The sequence below is a fragment of the Drosophila santomea genome, unplaced genomic scaffold (genome assembly GCF_016746245.2).
Source record: "Drosophila santomea strain STO CAGO 1482 unplaced genomic scaffold, Prin_Dsan_1.1 Segkk5_quiver_pilon_scaf, whole genome shotgun sequence".
Taxonomy (NCBI): Eukaryota; Metazoa; Arthropoda; class Insecta; order Diptera; family Drosophilidae; genus Drosophila; species Drosophila santomea.
The window spans coordinates 45,198-65,985 of NW_025318991.1; the positions used below are offsets into that span (position 1 = coordinate 45,198).

Below are 20,788 nucleotides of genomic sequence, written 5' to 3' on the forward strand. Positions count from 1 at the left end.
AATCAAAACATTTTTCAAAAGTGTGGGCGTGGCAGTTTTGGGCGGTTTGTGAGCGTTAGAGTGGGCGTGGCAACACGAATCGACAAACTTGCTCTGCGTCTATGTCTCGGAAGTCTTTATGGTTAATCTCTCCTTTCAAGCTTTTGTAGTTCCTGAGATCTCGACGTTCCTACGGACAGACGGCCGGACGGACGGACATGGCCAGATCGACTCGGCTATTGATCCGGATCAAGAATATACTTTATATGGTCGGAAACGTTTCCTTCTGCCTGTTACATACAACACGGCTATTTCCGCTGACCATAAAATCGAAGCTGGAGTCCGTCAAGGCAGCGTTGGTCCCACTTTATACCTCATCTATATAGCCGACATTCCTTACGGTATCCACATTTTCCGACAACACAGTTACCCTAAGCCGTTCAAGGTCCCCATTCCAAGGTACAGCTCAGCTGGCATTGCACCTCATAGACATTGAAAGTGGCTCTCTGACTGGCGAATAAAAGTAATCGACCAAGATTACCTCCACCTTCGCTGAACATCATACCACTCCCGAGAGCAAATGAGGTAATGTACCTGGGAGTACATCTCGACACAAGACTCACATCAGAAACTGCAAGAGTGGCATTTTTTGCCACCCTGATCACACTCAACAATTTTGAGTGCGGGTGCCAATCACATCGGTCATCGTGGGTACATACAAACATATGGCATAATGCATAGACGCAGCGCAAGTTTGTCGATTCATGTTGCCACGCCCACTCTAACGCCCACAGACCGCCCAAAACTGCCACGCCTAAACTTTTGAAAAATATTTTGATATTTTTTCATTTTTGTATTTGTCTTTTAAATTTCTATCGATTTGCCAAAAAACTTTTTGCCACGCGCACTCTAACGCCTACAAACCGCCCAAAGCTGCCACGCCAACACTTTTGAAACATTTTTTGATATTTTTCCTTTTTTGGATTAGTCTTTTAAATTTCTATCGTTTTGCCAGAAATCTTTTTGCCACGCCCACTGCAACGCCCACAAACCGCCAAAAACTGTCAGTGTTAAAGACTCTCCTTCGCACTTCCACTAGCTGAGTAACGGGTATAAATAGTCGTGGAACTCGACTATAGCGTTCTCTCGTGTTTTGCTTCTGTATTCGATATTTATACCCGTTACTCGTAGAGTAAAAGGGTATACTAGATTCGTTGAAAAGTATGTAACAGGCAGAAGGAAGCGTTTCCGACCATATAAAGTATATATATTCTTGATCAGGATCAGTAGCCGAGTCGATCTGGCCATGTCCGTCTGTCCGTCCGTCTGTCTGTCCGTCTGTCCGTATGAACGTCGAGATCTCAGGAACTACAAAAGCTAGAAAGTTGAGATTAGGAATACAGACTCCAGGGACATAGGCGCAGCGCAAGTTTGTCGAATCATGCTGCCACGCCCACTCTAACGCCAACAAACCGCCCAAAACTGCCACGCCCACACTTTTGAAAAATGTTTTAATATTTTTTCATTTTTGTATTGGTCTTGTAAATTTCTATCGATTTGCAAAAAATCTTTTTGCCACGCCCACTCTAACGCCCACAAACCGCCAAAAACTTTCCTTCGCACTTACACTAGCTGAGTAACGGGTATCAGATAGCCGGGGAACTCGACTATAGCGTTCTCTCTTGTTTTTGTTTGTGTGTTGCTGTTCACAGTTGTTGTGCAGCGCGCGAGTTCGAAGTGTTTTTAAAGAAAACCCGATTACGAGCGCGTTGGGCGTCAATTAAACCGAATACGTTTGTATTATTAAATGGTTCTTTTTATTAGAGCCAACTGCTCTGAATTCTTCGGTTGGAGGCAGCGGACCCAGCAAAGCCCTTAGTCAGCGCCTCGTGCCGGCTGGAGCTTCATGCCTTCGACGGTCACCCAGCGCACACATGCCCGCCTCGCATTACGCTTACCGTTGCACATCGCTTTCGCTAAAGCGAAATGCGTTACTGGGCTGGCTCAGCGTTGTCGATGCTATTGTTGGCGCATCCGGTCTTGGATGGCATTTCGGCGGGTCGTTGCACCCCTCTGCCTCGTGTTAACTTATATATCCAGCATCAATTAAACAAAGTACTTTTATAGATTTTTTTCATCCAAAATCAACTAACTCAACCATATCCTCGATAGGCTGACGGCAAAGTGCTCGCGAGAAGCTATGAGCAAAGCGAGAAGATGAGCTATGCGAGAAACGAGCAACATTGCTCCCTTTTAGTTATTTATGTGAACGTGATGGATTCGGACAAGGAATTTTTTGCATCAAGCGCAATTATAAACTATCTTTTAACAAAAAAACTGGCATCCACCCCCTTAACTGCAATAGAAATGAAAAAGGAGAATTCAATAATTTATATAATGATTTACAAAACCACCCAGATAGTTCTTTAACTGTGCGCGGATATATATGTATTTCGACTTCTGACTTTATATATTAAATAAAATTAGTAGTCGTTTGACGAAGAATTGGACAAATTGTGTTTAACACCCTATACTCCCTGGGGGGCCGTCCATAAACCTCTCGACGCTCCGAGGGGGGGAGGGGGTGCGCCGAAGAGTCACGTAATGTCACAGTAGGGGTTGCGGGGAGAGTCATGGTATGTCACATAGGGGGGGGAGGGGGTCAAAATGGCCCAAAATTAGCGTCACGAGGTTTATGGACGGCCCCTGGCCAAAAATTAACAATAACATTGAGGTAAGTTTTTAATATATTTCAATTATATTTATTATATATATATATATATTTATGTATATATAGTTGAAGTTGAAGTTTGTAACATGGAATTTAAAATTATTATTATTATTTAGTAACATTGGTATCGGAATTACTGTCAAAAGAAAAATTAAAAATGGTTTTCTGTATATCCATTCTGCATAATAATTTTTTCTTCGGATCTATTTACCGCATATATGGTATTAGGCTGTCAATAAATGGCTTTTTCTTTTTATACCCGTTGCTCGTAGATTAAAAGGGTATACCAGATTCGTTAAAAAGTATGTAACAGGCAGAAGGAAGCGTTTCCGACCACATATATATATTCTATATTCTATATATATATATATATATATATATTCTATATTCTTGATCAGGATCAATAGCCGATTCGATCTGGCCATGTCCGTCTGTCCGTCCGTATGAACGCTGAGATCTCAGAAACTAAAAAAGCTAAAAAGTTGAGACTAAGCATAAAGACTCCAGGGATATAGACGCAGCGCAAGATTGTCGATTCATGTTGCCACGCCTACTCTAACTCTACTCTATTAGTGTCTTAAATTTCTATGGATTTGCCAAAATACTTTTTGCCACGCCCACAAATCGCCCACACAAACGCAAACACGCCCACAAACTGCCCAAAGCTGCCACGCCCACAATTTGAAAAAATGTTTTGATATTTGTTATTATACCCTTTACTCGTAGAGTAAAAGGGTATACTAGATTCCTTGAAAAGTATGTGTAAGTGTATAAAGTGTATATATTCTTGATCAGGATCTGGCCATGTCCGTCCGTCTGTCCGTCCGTAAGAACGTCGAGATCTCAGGAACTACAAAAGCTAGAAAGTTGAGATTATGCATACAGACTCCAGAAACGGACGCAGCGCATGTTTGTCGATTCATGTTGCCACGCCCACTCTAACGGCCACAAAATGCCCAAAACTGACACGCCCACACTTTTGAAAAATAATTTGATGTTTTTTCATTTTTGTATTGGTCTTGTAAATTTCTATCGATTTGTCAAAAAACTTTTTGCCACGCCCACTCTAACGCCCACAAACCGCCCAAAGCTGTCACGTCCACACTTTTGAAAAATGTTTTGATATTTTTTCATTTTTGTATTGGTCTTGTAAATTTCTATCGATTTGCAAATTTCTATCGATTTGTCAAAAAACTTTTTGCCACGCCCACTCTAACGCCCACAAACCGCCCAAAGCTGTCACGTCCACACTTTTGAAAAATGTTTTGATATTTTTTCATTTTTGTATTGGTCTTGTAAATTTCTATCGATTTGCCAAAAAACTTTTTGCCACGCCCACTCTAACGCCCTCAAACCGCCCAAAGCTGCTACGCCCACACTTTTAAAAAATGTTTTGATATTTTTTCATTTTTATGTTGGTCTTGTAAATTTCTATCGATTTTCCAAAAAACTTTCTGCCACGCCCACTATAACGCCTACAAACCTCCAAAAACTGTGTTTAAGACTCTCCTTCTCCCTTCCACTAGCTGAGTAACGGGTATCAGATAGTCGGGGAACTCGACTAAAGCGTTCTCTCTTGTTTTTGTATTGATCTTGTAAATTTCTATCGATTTGCCAAAAAACTTTTTGCCGACCCACTCTGACGCCCTCAAACACCCGCTCTTTCACTAGCTGGGTAACGGGTATCAGATAGTCGGGGAACTCGTCTATAGCGTTCTCTCTTGTTTGTTATTAGATTTATTTTCAAGCAACAGTAATTTTTGTTGCTCAATAGTTACTAATTCTTCCGATGAAGTTATCTTCTTTTGCTCTTTCTTCGGTTGCAAAATCGATTCATCTTCACATAGCTCGCGAAATTCTTAAGTGATGGTCTCATCTAGAGACACTTCTGATGAAAATCCTGGAGAAGCAAAATTGTGATGAAGTGTCAAAACTTCCAACCAATTTTCGGAGTTTCATTTGGTCTTTTAAAAAGAGAAAACTATTTAAAATAAGCCAAGAAGTATAATGGCGGTAAGCATCCTCTGAAACTCCAGGGTCTCCAGATTTTGGAGCAGGAGTTTTTCCATTCGTTGCAAAATTGGTCACGGATGTTCTTCCATTTTTTTTTTAAAAGCCTTCTGAAATAAAAATTGTATTAATTATTTCAACTGATGTCAAAAATTATTCGTATATAAAGATTTATAGCTACTTGACCATCTTTCTCATCAGAGATATAAATGCATGCAACGAATATTTTAACAGTAGACTTTCCATAGCTCGAAGATGTATTTAATGTGATATTGGTATCATATCATCCAAATGAAAGCCTATTGAGACAGACCCCAATTTTGTTGATATAATTGTGAAGAGGAAGGGCCTTATGATATTTAAATAGAAAAACACTTAAGTCATAAAAAACCATGTGTTTTACAATTTTTTTGTTTTTTGTTTGCTTTAGGTCTATTCAAGCATGCTATCGAAATTTTTCGTTTCTCATCGCTTCTTCCTGCTCAAACGCCTGTTTTATTTTATTTGTCAAAATCAAACAACGTGAAAAATGCCTTTTATGTTTGCAATTGCTTGCATTGAAGCCAAGAAAAGGCAGAAATTGAAGGGCTTGAGAAAATCTAGAGCTGCCACCTTTTTCACAGTTTTAATTCCGACGAGTACTTTCTAATATATAAGGCATTTTTCACGTTGTTTGATTCTGAAAAAAAAATAAAACAGGTGCTTGGGCAGCAAGAAGCGATAAGAAACGAAAGGAATTCTTTTCATTCCTCGTACCATGATGTAATACCGTTTGCTAATTTTAGTAAATTGGAATGTTGATTTGGCTATGTGAGAAAAGGGTATAACTACATTTTTTTTATCTGTTTCACGCATAAGAGTAATTATATGCCATAGCAACTCTGAATTCTTCATGTGGTGTGGTGTATAGTTTAGTTTCCTTCTTTTGGATTTCTTCCGTGCTGTAAGTTGGTTGTGTACTGTGCTCTCCATAGTTTTTTTTATTTTATTTTTTTTTTATTTTTGTGAATGGTTTTTTCTTGCTCTTTAAAGAAATAGTTTCTAGAGTAAATCTAATTTTTTTTCGGTCCTTAGTATATCATGAAATATTGGTCATATGATGATAATTTCCGTGCACCACTCTGAGTTTGGTGTTGATTATGGTTATCTGATGCATTATTTGCTCGTATATATATTTACGTTGCTATGTAACATTGATACGTATAATTATCTGTTCTAGATTTTAAAATGCGCTTTGCGATCTTATTTGTGCAGTTTAAGAAGTTGATAGACCGATGATGTGACAGTTATTAAATAACTAATAAATTTGTTACTAGGTCTATCGAATTACAGAGATGGGGGCTTATCGGTACATGCAGGAACTTTATAGGAAGAAGCAGAGCGATGTGATGCGGTACTTGCTACGTATTCGCGTTTGGCAATACCGTCAACTAACAAAATTGCATCGTTCTCCAAGACCTACTCGCCCGGATAAGGCACGGCGTTTAGGATACCGAGCAAAGCAGGGATTCGTGATTTACAGAATCCGTGTACGCCGCGGAGGTCGTAAGCGTCCTGTTCCCAAAGGATGCACTTATGGCAAGCCGAAGAGTCATGGTGTTAACCAATTAAAGCCCTATCGTGGCTTGCAATCCATTGCTGAGGTAAGAAAACATGCAATTTGCTTAAACACATATTAACATATTGATGACCACCTTTTTTGACATACATATTTTGTTGACATTAACTTCCTTAGATGTCTGAAATTACTCATGTCCAATTAAGAGGTCCGTACCAAAATACACTGAAATATATCATGGGGTTTTACTTTCTTGTAGGAACGTGTTGGTCGTAGACTTGGCGGCTTGCGAGTTTTAAACTCGTACTGGATTGCGCAGGATGCTTCCTATAAATATTTTGAAGTTATCTTAATTGACACACACCACAGTGCAATTCGTCGTGACCCAAAAATCAACTGGATCTGCAGGCATGTCCATAAGCATCGTGAACTGCGTGGCCTTACATCGGCAGGAAAAAGTTCGCGCGGTATTGGCAAAGGGTATAGATACTCCCAGACTATTGGTGGATCTAGGCGTTCTGCTTGGAAGCGCAAGAACCGTGAGCACATGCACAGAAAGCGATAAATTGTAAAGCATTTATTTTATTGGTAAAATAAAGCACTGTGCACGAAGAGAACATATACAAAAAATTTTGTTTATTGTTCACACAAATAGATTTAACCGGTATCAGGTATTCAAATCTTTGTTTTGGTATGTTGGTTTATTTAAAATTGATGTATAATTTCTTACATTCATCGAACTTTTATGAACAATTTAAAATAGATGGAAATTTACTAATCTTGTCTCATGAATTTCCATATAAATAAAAACTAATTCTGAAAAAAAAACGCCGACTGGCAAATACTTCCCTGTTATAGCAATTCTGCCTCATTTCTCATGTGCGCCACTATGTATAGACAGTGCCGCTTAACTGAACAGGTTTGACTTTTTTTTTAATTTTCGAAACGTAAATCCATAACGGAGATTTCAAAAACAAAATCTCCATTGTTTTGGCAATCTTAGAAATCGGTGGGAAACCCTTTGGAGTACAAATTAAGTACAGGTGAAGTTCCCGCGAAAAACTGTGCTTCCTTCTTATATTCCAATAGCGGTGTGATCCAGCGGCGTTAGCGGTTGTCCGTGATTCCTTGCAGTGCAAAAGCAACTTGGTTATAGTCAAGTCTTCTTAGGATGGTTATGTTGGGGAGCTACATACTTTTCTCCCTAATCGCTGGCGGCTATAGCCGAAGCAATGTTTTATTGTCGAAGCGTAAGCTTTCGGATGTTGGACAGAACTGAAGTACAAAAGTATATCAAAGCATAAGTCTCATATCGTGAAAAAAGTAATTATAACCATCTAATCCATCAAGGTTGAACCTCTTTTTGTCAGAGAGGACCACTGTCTCCCACCTCTTGTTCCACGTCAAAAGGGCAAATCGAAGTAGTGCCTTTCTTCATCATCATTATTAGGTTTTTTTTTTTATTTTGATTTTCTTCAAGTGTGTTCTTCAATTAGAAAAACTTGCATTTACCCGCTTCTATATAGCCTTTTATTTTACCTTTTTTAAAATTGATTAAAGTTTATCAGGCATGCTACAAATTCGTTTTTTTTCGATTTGGGCGAAATTTTTGCTATCAAAATGTTTCGTTTCTCATCGCTTCTTGCTGCTAAAACACGTGAAAAAATGCCTTTTATGTTTCCGATTGTTTGTTTTGAAGCCAGGAGAAGGCAGAAATTGGAGGGCTTGAGAAAATCTAGAGCTGCCACCTTTTTCACAGTTTTAATTCCGATGTTTGCAATTACTTTTTTACTGCACTTTAAGCATTTAAGTAATTAAATTATAAGTATTTTTACGTGCCTGTTTCGTTGCACCAACAGTATGGCACCTTTGGGATAACCAGGCAGAAGTGCCCGTTTTACAAATCGTAAAATTCTTACGAATTCGATTACCGGAGCTTGCCCGAATAAATGCCTTAAATTATAGAATAGAATATTATAGAATTCAACTCTTTTCAATCCACGGTTAAACAATAAGAGAAGTCAAAAGTGTAAAACCTATTCAGTTGAGCCAAATACAAAGAACATTTTGTTTTATGTTTTTGAAAAAATAATAAAAACAAAACTGACAGAACCAAAACTTTGCTATTTCAAAAATAACAGTATTCTTTATACAACAAAATTTATTTAAATCGGAATTCCCTTTATGGAGAACAAAATCATGATTTGAAAAAAGTCAAACATATTTAGTTGAGAGGCACTGTACATATATCACGTATAATAAAAATTAAACGTATAATTGTCGAAAAATCATTGACACTCTAGACCGGTTTTTTTTAAATAGGTGACATAAAGTCAGATGTTACAGATACATACATACATATGCATTTAAAAATGAAACTTTAAACACCAATGGTTTGGTCTGTTATGCATATAATAAGCTCATTTTTTATACCCGTTTCTCGTAGAGTAAAAGCTACAAAGTTGAGATTAAGCATACAGACTCCAGAGACATAGACGCAGCTCAAGTTTGTCGATTCACACTTACGCCCACACTTTTGAAAAATATTTTGCTATTTTTTCATTTTTGTATAAGTCTTGTAAATTTCTATCGATTTGCCAAAAAACTTGTTGCCACGCCCACAAACCGCCAAAAACTGTCAGTGTTGAAGACCTCCTTCGCACTTTCACTAGCTGAGTAACGGGTATCAGATAGTCGGGGAACTCGACTATAGCGTTCTCTCTTGTTTTTAATAAATTTAATGTAACCTACAAGTAGATTGATTTTAATAGCTAGTAGGGTATCCTTTTCTCTGCAAAACCTCCGTAAGGCGTTTCGGCATCGTATAAATACGATTTTTTGTATCCTCCGCAGCTATGTTGCTCAATTCCTCTAAAATAACATCCTTCAGCATTTTTTTATGTTGTGTGTTTTTTCAGCCAATTTACTCCTGAAATCAGAGGTATTTTGCGGGCAATTCTGCTATGAAAGGTTATCTTTTTTATGACACGGCGTACGGTATCTTTTGGAACAACTATTCTCGATCAGAAGATTTGAATGATGAGCTGTCGTCCTGGGATTTAGTCAAATAGAATTAATAATAGTGGACGCCCAGAATGAGCCTTCGACAAGATATTGCCAGTCAAGTTATAAGTATATGTAAGGCATAAACGCCTGTTTATTAAAATATTTAGAATTGTAGTAGTAGCTATAGACTTATCTACTTGATGACTTGATGACGATTGACCCTCCGACACACCAACTTCTATGCTCGGACTTGATCCCTCGACGGCTTATTTTACTAATTTACAACTTGACTTTACACTGACAGTTTTTTGGCATTAGAGTGGGCGTGGCAAAAAGTTTTTCCGCAGATTAATAGAAATTTACATTACTAACAAAAAAAGGAATAAATATCAAAACATTTAACAACAGTGTGGGCGTGGCAGTTTTAGGCGGTTTGTGGGCGTTATAGTGGACGGCAACATGAATCGACAAACTTGTGCTGCGTCTATGTCTATGGAGTCTGTATTCTTAGTCTCAACTTTTTAGCATTTGTAGTTCCTGTAGATCGACGCTCATACGGACAGACTCGGCTACTGATCCTGATCAAGAATATATATACTTTATATGGTCGGAAACGCTTTCTTCTGCCTGTTACATACTTTTCAACGAATCTAGTATACCCTATTACGCTACGAGTAACGGGTATATACAAAGATTAGATCGTAATAAGATGTTCACAACTGAAAATTAAACTTATTTATATATATATATACATATATTATTTATTTATGTAAAGTAATATTACAAAATAAGACAGTTGTGGCATATACAAAAAACCTTTTAGTTCTTAAAAACTATAGTAATAACTAACTTACTGACTTAGGATTAGTACTCTAGAAATCTAATTTGAAAATGCATAATGGAAGTTAAGTTGGAGTTAAATTTATTTTTGTTTCGGATGATGATCTCATCAATCGGCTTTTTATTTGCTTTTTCATGCAACTTACGGGAACTTAATAAAAAGATAGATTGTCTAAACGTTCGAAACCGTTATGGAATTTGACTATAATAATGCTGAAGTTACAACAAGCGGTTCACAACTAGCTTGGAGAAATCCAACCTGTTAGCTGACGTTTTTGGGGGAAAACATAACTTGACATCTCATTTCACAGACCATGAAGCTTTAAGTAAAGTAAACACTTCCTTACAAAGTATTAGTTGTTTGTCTGTTTCCTCAGTGTCTGTCATCTCTATAAACGAAGTTCAAGCTGTATCTAGACACTACAAATTAAGAAAACTTCTGGAGTTTATAAGATTCTTAACGTCTGTATTAAGCACCTTTCAATAAATTCCATTTCCTTAACATTAATTTTCAATCAATGTTTTTAAATCGGATACTTCCCTGCTGTATGGAAAACTGTAAAAATCGTTCCAATAGCCAAACCTGGCAAGCCTTCTGAATCTCCAGAAAGCTATCGTCCCATCAGCTTACTATCTACTTTTTCAAAAATTCTAGAACGTCTAGTAAAAATTAGACTAATAAATCCTTTAGACGGTAAAAATATCTTACCCACTGCCCAATATGGGTTCAGATAATTTTTAAGTTGTGTCCATCCGCTCAATGAGGTGATGTGTTAGTGTGTTAACTTGTGTTAGAAAAAATTTTGTGGCAAAATGTAGTTCGGGATTAAGAACCTGGTACTTTGAGCCAGCCCGGTTTCGCTAAAGAAACATACATATATGAACTTGATTTTTAGCTAGGAATTCTTTTACTTCAAGTCGTTTTGAATAGAATGCCAAGCCATAATATTAAGATAATTAAGAGAATTATTTGTTACTTTAGACATGTTTAACAGCAAGATCAGTAAAAGCATTAAATTGTTGAGCTCACTAAGAAGAGCAGAGACTTCATCCACAGTAAATAAGTCGGATGAGTTGGAGGGTTTTTCAGTAGCAGCTTGACTATAACTTAGATAATTACCAGCTGGAGGTGACATCTGATTAGGTTTAGCCAAAACAGTTACTTTTGGCAACGCTTGTGAAACCAAGTTGCTTTCGTCCACGAAGTGGGCGTTTGAATAAAATAGTTTGATAAGAGGGCCTACAAGGGCAGTTCTCATCAGTAGAAGCGGGGTTATTTTTGGAATTTGCACATTTTTGTACTCTGTTGTTTTGGCAGTCGGATGATGTATGGTGACCGCCACACTAGCACATGATGTTTTTGCAGCACACTATAGCGATCCGTGACCAAATAATTGACAGTTGGTCAAGCTTGTTTGGTGATTTTGTCTTGTACTCCCATTGTACCTTTGCCACGCTCACACTTTTGGAAAATGTTTTGATATTTTTTCATTTTTGTATTAGTATTGTAAATTTCTATCGATTTGGCAAAAAACTTTTTGCCACGCCCACTCTAACGACCACAAACCGCCAAAAACTGTCAGTGTTGAAGACTCTCTTTCGCACTTCCACTAGCTGAGTAACGGGTATCAGATAGTCGGGGAACTCGACTTTAGCGTTCTCTCTTGTTTAGTAATATTATCAGCAGGTTCATCAACAGCTATCCATTTGTATTATTCATCGTTTTCATGCATTATTGTTTGCAATGGGCGAAAATAGTTAACGTATTCACATCTTTTAATTGCTTTATAAACATTATTTGAACGTGGCATTTTAAAACTGGCAGGTGCCTGGGCCTCTCCAAATATTGAATTACGACGTGTTATGGTAGTAAAAGTTAGTTTCCTTATACAAAATTCAATTTTAATTGTTGTCGGATTAAAAGGATTAACGTTAAACTTTGAAGGAGAATGTAAAAGAATCATTAAAACTGAATTGCGCACAATTCATAGAGCCAATGAATTGCATTATAATTATTCGCTCCTTAACATAATATTCCTTACCTTTTTGTTTCATTTTGTAATTCTCCTGAATTTGGATGATAATTTATATTTCAACTGCGCAAACCTAAGGGAATAGACAGTCTAAAGAATATCAATGCTAAAACACCTAACGATATTGCATAATCTTGCATTCCACGCCATTCAAAGTTTGCGTGTACACTTCAAAATGGAAAATAAAATATTTATACCCGTTACTCGTTTTTAATAGTTTTAAGAAAAATACGTTAAAGTTAAGTTAAAAAAAATGGCTTATTATATGCATAACTGACCAAACCAATTGTTTTTTAAAGTTAATTTTTAAATTTGTTGGGGTTTTACGCATATGTTTTCGACATTTACTGCGTTTATTAATGTTATTGTCACTTTTTTTTGGCAGTATCCTTCAAGGTATTTTGTATTGTAAGTAGATTATCTAAATCGGAGTTTCTATAGACAAGGATTTTAATATAGAAGTTAACTAAGTTAACTGACACAGCGTTTGACCGGAAGCTCTCACTTAGCCGGCAAGCTCTGCATGTTGGCGGAGGCCGCAATGCAGCTTCTTTATGTTAGCTCTTAAGTTCAGTTTGATTTCAACCATAACAAAGAGCACTCGCTCATAAAACTGACTCCAGCTAAAAAGCTGCTTTTATTGAATTGGTTGTCTCCCATTATATACTGAACGCATTCAGAAACGGCGCCGAGCAAACGCATCGGCCAACGCACCACCTGGAGCATAAGATCTCCACCACCCATTCTTAGCCGAGAAGCCGGCTTCGTCGATACTTGCGTCATCCCCGGAGAAGAAGATCTCCGATACACACAGCCCTAGCTGAGCAACCGACTACATCGGCGCTGACGTCTTCACCTCCTTCCCTACGGACTGCGGCGAGGGACAACCTAGGGAATACCCATAAAACATAATTGACAGCCAACTACCGGATACTGAACCCACAAAACTCAATTATGTATGTGAGCTTCTGTTCCCAAACTAACTTCGAACTGCATTTAGTACATTAAAATTCTTAAATATTGTAACTGCAGTTCCATAATAATTCAAACAGCTATATATTCTTGTAAATTATATTTGCGTGTTATTATTATACTATTATACTATTATACTATTATATACTATTATATTTTGAAAAATGTTTTGATATTTTTTCATTTTTGTGTTAGTCTTGTAAATTTCTATCAATTTGCCGAAAAACTTTTTGCCACGCCCACTCTAACGCCCACAAACCGCCCAAAGCTGCCACGCCCACACTTTTGAAAAATGTTTTCATATTTTTTCATTTTTGTATTAGTCTTGTAAATTTCTAACGATTTGCCAAAAAACTTTTTGCCACGCCCACTCTAACGCCCACAAACCGCCAAAAACTGTCAGTGTTGAAGACTCTCCTTCGCACTTCTACTAGCTGAGTAACGGGTATCAGATAGTCGGGGAACTCGACTATAGCGTTCTCTCTTGTTATATATTAAATGTTGAATTTTAAATATTGATTGACCGTGCGGGTTATATTATTCCACCTCATCTATCTATTTTTGTGTCTTATATTTGCGTTTTATTATTATTAATTAAGTATTGAATCTTAAATATGATTGACCGTGCGGGTTAAATTATTCCACTTTTGTGCATTAAAACTGTCATTTCTTCGGAACTTGAATTCTCTGCAATGCCGTCTCGAGCTTTGTTTGACCCACTCCACTTCGCTACCCGACACCGGCCTATGCATTGCTGGATCAATTTTGTCGCCTTTTATATATCTCTTTGTCTTCGCTGTGTATTTTTTGTCTTTGCATATTTGTTTGCCTTAGAAGGAACACGCTCCCCGCGGACCCTTCACCTTATCGTTACTTAGCTAGGCAGGGGCTCTGTTCAGCGATTCCATGTCCAATACATTCAAAACGGCAACTTAGCCCCCCGACTTCCTTGCCGTACTATTTGGCCAATGGCCACTACGGCTTGAGTATTCTCACACACAGCTCCTCATGAGCAATTCAATTCGGCAGTATAGGAATTCTAAACGGTACGATAGCGACTCAGAGTCCGAAAGCGACGATTCAGCAAAAAACTCTTCACGTAAAAGCATCCGGGCTAACGCATTTGCTACAGATAAAATGTCTCTCGATACAGAGCAGGTTAAAGCTGTCACAAGACCAAGTCTTAGAAAGCCAACGCAGGGAATATGAATTACGGCAAACAATCCAAGAACTTGCCAGCCACCTTGCTGACCAACATTAACTATGCGACCAACGAAAGGGAGCTGTTAGCCATAGTCTGGGCACTAGGCAAATTACGACCCTACCTACATATATGCGGTAAATAAGATAAGCATCTTTACCGACCACCAACCGTCGACATTTGCGTTATCGGAATATAATCCGAACGCCAAAATAAAGAGGTGGAAAGCACCCATCGATGAGTCCGGCGCATGAATTTTTTACAAGCCCGGAAAAAAAACTCTCGAGACAGCAACTCAACGTTGTTGGAGACCAGGAACCAGAGACGTGCGCGGCTACGATACACAGTGAACTTTCGCTCACACACACGATTGAGTCTACAGACAAACCCGTGAACTGCTTCCAAATCCAGATAATTTTATATTATATTGTTTGGAAATAAATGGCGGCACTCAATCAATTTCTCGTGCAAGCAGACCTTACTTGAGGAACTTACCAACACCATTATTCCTAATGGTGTAAATGCCTTCTACTGTGATATTGCACATCGATATTTTATATACTTTCTCACCTGCATCGACAAGTTTTCTATGGTACAGCCGATTCCGTGTAGAACCATAGAGGATCTAAAAGAACTCCTGCTACCACTCATGAATGTTTTACCCAGGGCCAAAGCCATATACTGCTACAATGAACCATCACAGAAATCGCACACAACAGTGGCCATGCTGGAGAACCATTTCGGCGTCAGCATCGAATGCACCGCCCCTCCATAGCGTCTCCAATAGGCAGGTGGAACGCTTCCACAGCACGTTGATCAAACTTGCTAGAAGACTAAAAATGGATAAAGGCATAAGTGACACAGTGAAGTTGATCTTGCTGGCCACTGCCAGATATAACCAATCAATCCATTCTGTCATTAACAAAAAGACAGCTGAGGTCATGCGGGTAAATCCGGCCGATCCACAGGATGATGTCCAGGAAAAAATTAAAAATGCCCTAAACGCCCTAAGCAGAACAGAGTGTTCAAAGTTGACGATAAAGTCCTATTAAAGTCAAAACGGGCGACTAGGCAACAAGCTTACTCCCCTATGTGAGGAGAGGACCATCGAGGCGGACTTGGGGACCACAGTCCTAATTACCCTCCCTTTAATTAGGACTGTGGTCCACAAAAAAAACCTCAAGTAACCCGAGCAGGTCCCAGTTGCGGATCCCTTGGAGTTTTCTTTATTTTTCTATTCATAGCCACTTGGCATAAGTTTTATTATTTGTTATTATTCATAGCCACTTGGCATATTTTTTATAACACGTCTTAGTATAATTTATTTTATATCATCTATTTACTCCATTTATTGGTGGGCAACTCCATTCAGAACTCGTGTTAATCAATCACACATATTACAGGACGTTTCCAACGCTTCTACTCTGTCTTCTGGCCATGCCATCGGCCCATATTACCGACTACTCCCGAGCAAATTACATTTCCGTCATCGACGGTAGAGTCTTTGGGAGGAATTCGCTTACGTTAAGCACAGCCAATATCTCTGAGTTAGGCGGGTGGTGGAGGAAACCGACAGCATGGCCGATATGTTTCCCCAATCCCACATGAGAATGCTCCTGAACATTGACATCGCTCATCTCCGTCAGCGTCCATCACCGAGATGCCAGGAGCTTAGACTTTCTGGGAACTGCGTTTAAGATTGTCGCAGGGACACCTGACGCTGAAGACTGTTTACTGAAGCACGATTAATTGATGCACACAATAGCCAAATTGAAATCAACACCAGAACACAAGTTCGAATTAACGAACTCAAATAGATTTTAAAAGTTTGTAAAAGTGCACAAATTGATTCAGGCCATTTATACGAAATGCTTTTAACTCGTAATAGAATCATTATTATGGAATTACAGAATCTCATGTTAATTATCACACTTGCAAAAATTAACATAGTAAGTCCAAGCATTTTGGACCATGCTGATTTTGAGAGTGTTTTGGTCGAGGAGCCCACCGACACCCCCATCCGGGATATTTTGTCCGTTGCGTCCGTAATGGTTTTGCAATCCCCTACACTTTATAATAAAATTCCCCAGGGTTAAAACAGTCTGCAACAAAATTACCATTCTTTCTGTGGCACACCATGATACGGTGTTAAGGTTAGAGGATAATGTGGTGGCGGAATGCGATGAAGAAATACGCATCGTCAAGAACTGCTCCATAACACCAGTGGTCACGTTCTGTCAACTATCCACAAAAAGCTCGTGCGCTCGTGAACTCCGCCATTATCTGCATCGACCTAACCCGCCAGCGAGCCACAAGGGCCAAAAGGAGGTATTAAACCAAATAGGGTCGGCCGAGGGCGGCCTTAATTGTGAGGAAGGAGTAGTTAACTAAGTTAAGTTAAGTTGTCCGACTACATCAGCGCTGACGTCTTCACCTCCTTCCCTACGGACTACGGCGAGGGACAACCTAGGTAATACCCATAAAACATAATATAGACATCACACAAAACTCCCGGCTGCCTATTAAAATGCGTCACTAACCCGTAGTTTTCGGAAAAGTTTATAATACCCGTTACTCGTAGAGTAAAAGGGTATACTAGATTCGTTAAAAAGTATGTTACATGCAGAAGGAAGCGTTTCCGACCATATAAAGTATATATATTCTTCATCAAAATCAATAGTCGAGTCGATATGACCATGTCCGTCTCTCTGTCCGTCTGTACAAAAGTTGAGACTAAGCATACAGACTCCAGAGACATAGACGCTGCGCAAGTTTGTTGATTTATGTTGCCACGCCCACTCTAACGCCCACAAACCGCCCAAGGCTGCCACGACCACACTTTTTAAAAATGTTTTGATATTTTTGTATTAGTCTTGTAAATTTCTATCGACTTGCCAAAAAACTTTTTGCCACGCCCAATCTAACGCCCACAAATCGCCAAAAACTGTCAGTGTTGAAGACTCTCCTTCGCACGTCCACTATCTGAGTAACTGGTATCACATAGTCGGGGAACTCGACTATAGCGCTTTCTCTTGTTTCGTTATTAATTTGATCGAAGTCGGACTACTGTATCATAAAAATGTCATTAGAACATTAAAAAAACCATATTTTGCAAGTCACCAGGTCCGGATCGAATCGATGCATCAGCACTGAAAATTTTACCCCTACTCGGTTCCCAGAGGCTAACTAACATCTTCAACCGCTGCCTGCGGCTATCGTACTTCTTGAAAGAATGGAAGCGCGGCGAAGTCTCAAACCTGAAGCCAATCTAGCCTCCTATCGTCCGACTAGTTTGCTGGAAATTTTTTTCAAAAATACTTGAAAGAGTATTTCTGCGCAAATATTGCCAATCTGGACGAGACCAGACTGATCCCTGATCATTAGACTGCTGCGCCGTTTTTCTGGACTTCTTTTTAAAATCATACCCCTTCAAAATTCCCACTTCGCCATTCTCAAGTCGTATCCTCGAATCGATGAAACATCGTAGTCAACGCGGACAAATCTCCGCACACAACCTTCGCACTAAGCAGGGGAGAATGTCCCCCCGTCACACTCAAAGGGGAAACTATCTCATCGATTAACACACCTAGGGTTGTACCACATGCTCACATGGCGCCCTCACCTGAACGCAACCGGGCCGGCCTACGACTAAAGCAACTCCACTGGCTCATAGGGAGTGCTTTAAACTTAGCGAAAATCTGAAACTCCTCATCTACAAAGCAATTCTGAAGTCAATCTGCACCTATATGATACAGCTGTGGAGCACGGCAACCGTTTCAACCCGGGTAACGGAGGAGACCACCCCAACCACCTTGCCATCCACCTTCTAGACAATAAGCAATCCCTGAGACGCCTAAATGACTTGGATGACTTGGTCTGTAAAAGTTGAAGCTGATTTGCAAATCGGGATGTTGTTAACTGCTTCTTAAGTTAAGAGCCCAAGTCGAGTATGCTGTAATCTTTCTTGTGATGAGGGCGAGGGCACGTTTCCCAGGTGAAGGAGAGTGTGATGCTAAGATCCACATGCACGACAAATGCCGGAGTTGCACTCCCTCATGCAAGAAGTGATCTTTTTTGCTTTTAGCTGTGGTCCGGTTTTCAAAGCTCTGGTAATAATATATTGAGTGTCCAGAAGCATTGCAGAAGGCACAGATCGCAGTGCTCAGACTTGTGGCAAGAAAGGCGGATATACGTACATGAGATGTTTTATTACTTCCCATTTGATTGCACGCATAGCGTGCCATGGCGAAATCCATATTCTCCAGCGTCCGGCATCGCTTCTCCAGATTTGATACCGTAGATTCCCACAAAGAAATTACATTTTTGAAGACTGGGTCCCTAACACTCTTCTCCATTTCGCCTGATCCTCTAGATCAAGCTATTGAAGTACTTGGACGGTGAAGCATACAGGGATTTCTTCCGTTGACTCCTTTCCATTTAGTGCGCAAATATGAGCGTCAAATGTATCCGATATTGAAACGAAACTGCTCTGCATTGACCTTAGCACCGGCATCTCAGTAATGTGTGCCTGAAAAACTAAACGATGATTGGCAAATCTATTTTGTAATAAATCCAATTATATAGCATAGTTACATCATAAAAAGAACGGACTCGTCAAAAAAAATTATTGCTGAGCATGATAATCGTTCCACTCACCCTATTATAAATGACAACCGCCTAGCGTTTTAAATATGTCACCCTGTTTGTATCAGCGGAACCGTTTGGATGATTTGCACTATGTATTTTTAATGCACAAATCATGTCGGGGTCACCAAAGTGTTGAGCTTGATTGCTAAAATTTTTTTTAATTGGCATCGATCCGCGCATGCATGGGTTACGAAAGCGAAAGTAATAAACGACTTAATTCAAAAGCGAACAGCAGAACTCTAAGATAAGAGCACGAGAGAGAGAGAGAGGCGAGCTCAAATGCTCCTGCAGTCTCTCTGCATATATAACGAAAGATATTGCACAGCTGAGGTGACGTATCCAAAGTTGGCATGTTTATGATTAATACATATAGGATTTGCTGGCGGCTGCGATACTCGACACTGGGGTATACTACAATTTTGCAATCGAGAAAAAATTTACAAATTTACATAATAGTTTCTAAGATCTCGACGTTCACACAGACGGCCAGATCGACTCGTCTTTTGATCCTGATCAGGAATATATATACTTTATTTTGTCGAAAACGCTTCCTTCTGCCTGTTACATACTTTTCAACGAATCTAGTATATCATTTTACCATACGAGCAACGCGTATTAAAATATATATAATGGTAGAAACCTCCATCTTATTCAACCATTTGACGAACGCGATTTGCTGTACCGATAGACTGTACGTACATTATGTATTTACATACATATGTATACGTTTTGATATTAGTTCAATTATTTTTTGTTGACACATACGCATATGATAGGTGGATATTAAAATGCAACTAGGCTATGGTAGAGCGGTTAGAATTATGCAATATATATTATGACACGGAGACAAATCCTTAATATTTTTCTAAATTTGGGTTTGCATTAAAGTAAAAAACTAAGCGGTGCTTATTTCAAAGGTATTTTAAAAAAAATTGCCCTAAACAAATACAGCACTAAAACAAGAGAGAACGGTATAGTCGAGTTCCCCGACTATCTGATACCCGTTACTCAGCTAGTGGAAGTGCGAAGAAGAGTCTTCAACACTGACAATTTTTGACGGTTTGTGGGCGTAAGAGTGGGCGTAGCAAAAAGTTTTATGGCAAATCGATAGAAATTTACATGACCATAACAAAAATGAAAGAAAATCAAATCATTTTTCAAAAGCGTGGCAAAATAAATAGACAAACTTGCGCTGCGTCTATGTCTCTAAAGTCTGTATGCTTAATCTGAACTTTCCAAAAATGTTGTCCAACTATTTTCAAACCAATTACAAAAGTAGGACAACATTTAAGAAAATGGATATCCAATAATTCAGAAATAATATCAGCAGTAGAGGATACTGGGGATAACAAGGTTCTTAGTTAAAACACTTGGACTTCAATGGGAACCACAAAAGGATTTATTTAAGTTTAAAGTTGCGGGTTATCCAAATTGACAAACAAAAGGATAGTATTATCTATATTATCTAAAATATATGATCCCTTAGGATGGTTGGCTCCCGTGACTATTTTAGGAAATACACACTGCTGCAGTTGTGTATGCTAAAGTAGGAGATGCTGTAACTCTAATAGCTAGCAAAAGTAAAGTCAATCCTATAAAAAAAAAAAATAACCCTAAACTAGAACTGTGTGCCGCTCATTTGTTAGGCCTTCTGATACAAAGAATAAAAGAGTCATTAACCAGTAAGGTAGAAATTTATGCTTGTTGTGATTCCACTATCACTTTAGGATGGATCAAGAGTGGACAAAGTAAGGTTAAATTTATCAGACGAAGAACAGATGACATTCGAAAACTAGCCAACACTGAATGGA

General features: G+C 38.9%; 1 protein-coding gene, 2 long non-coding RNA genes and 1 other non-coding gene across 8 annotated transcripts in view; 2 read left to right on the forward strand and 2 right to left on the reverse strand.

Moving 5' to 3' along the window:
* Window positions 1–4,482: 4,482 nt before the first annotated feature.
* LOC120457599 overlaps window positions 4,483–20,788 on the reverse strand; it is a 40,522-nt gene continuing 24,216 nt past the window's right edge. For both annotated transcript variants that reach the window (XR_005617043.1, XR_005617044.1), the window contains exon 3: window positions 4,483–4,830. This is a non-coding gene — a long non-coding RNA (uncharacterized LOC120457599). The remainder of the gene's footprint in view (window positions 4,831–20,788) is intronic.
* On the forward strand, window positions 5,606–7,106 carry LOC120457597 (60S ribosomal protein L15). The gene is made up of 3 exons (XM_039645108.2): window positions 5,606–5,663; window positions 6,037–6,363; window positions 6,538–7,106. Exons 2-3 carry the CDS (start codon window positions 6,055–6,057, stop codon window positions 6,841–6,843), a joined length of 615 nt encoding a protein of 204 aa, XP_039501042.1. The 5' UTR covers window positions 5,606–5,663; window positions 6,037–6,054; the 3' UTR covers window positions 6,844–7,106.
* On the forward strand, window positions 5,807–5,877 carry LOC120457604. Its single transcript, XR_005617047.1, has one exon. It is a non-coding gene; the product is annotated as a small nucleolar RNA Me18S-Gm1358 (small nucleolar RNA).
* Window positions 7,371–8,784, reverse strand: LOC120457598. Of its 4 annotated transcripts, XR_005617041.2 has the most exons (3): window positions 7,818–8,038; window positions 7,475–7,553; window positions 7,371–7,405 (listed from the first exon to the last, which is right to left on the reverse strand). It is a non-coding gene; the product is annotated as an uncharacterized LOC120457598 (long non-coding RNA). The 4 variants fall into 4 exon arrangements; XR_005617039.2 differs by having other exon boundaries at window positions 7,371–7,553; window positions 7,818–8,784; XR_005617040.1 differs by lacking the exon at window positions 7,818–8,038 and adding an exon at window positions 7,613–7,807 and having other exon boundaries at window positions 7,371–7,553.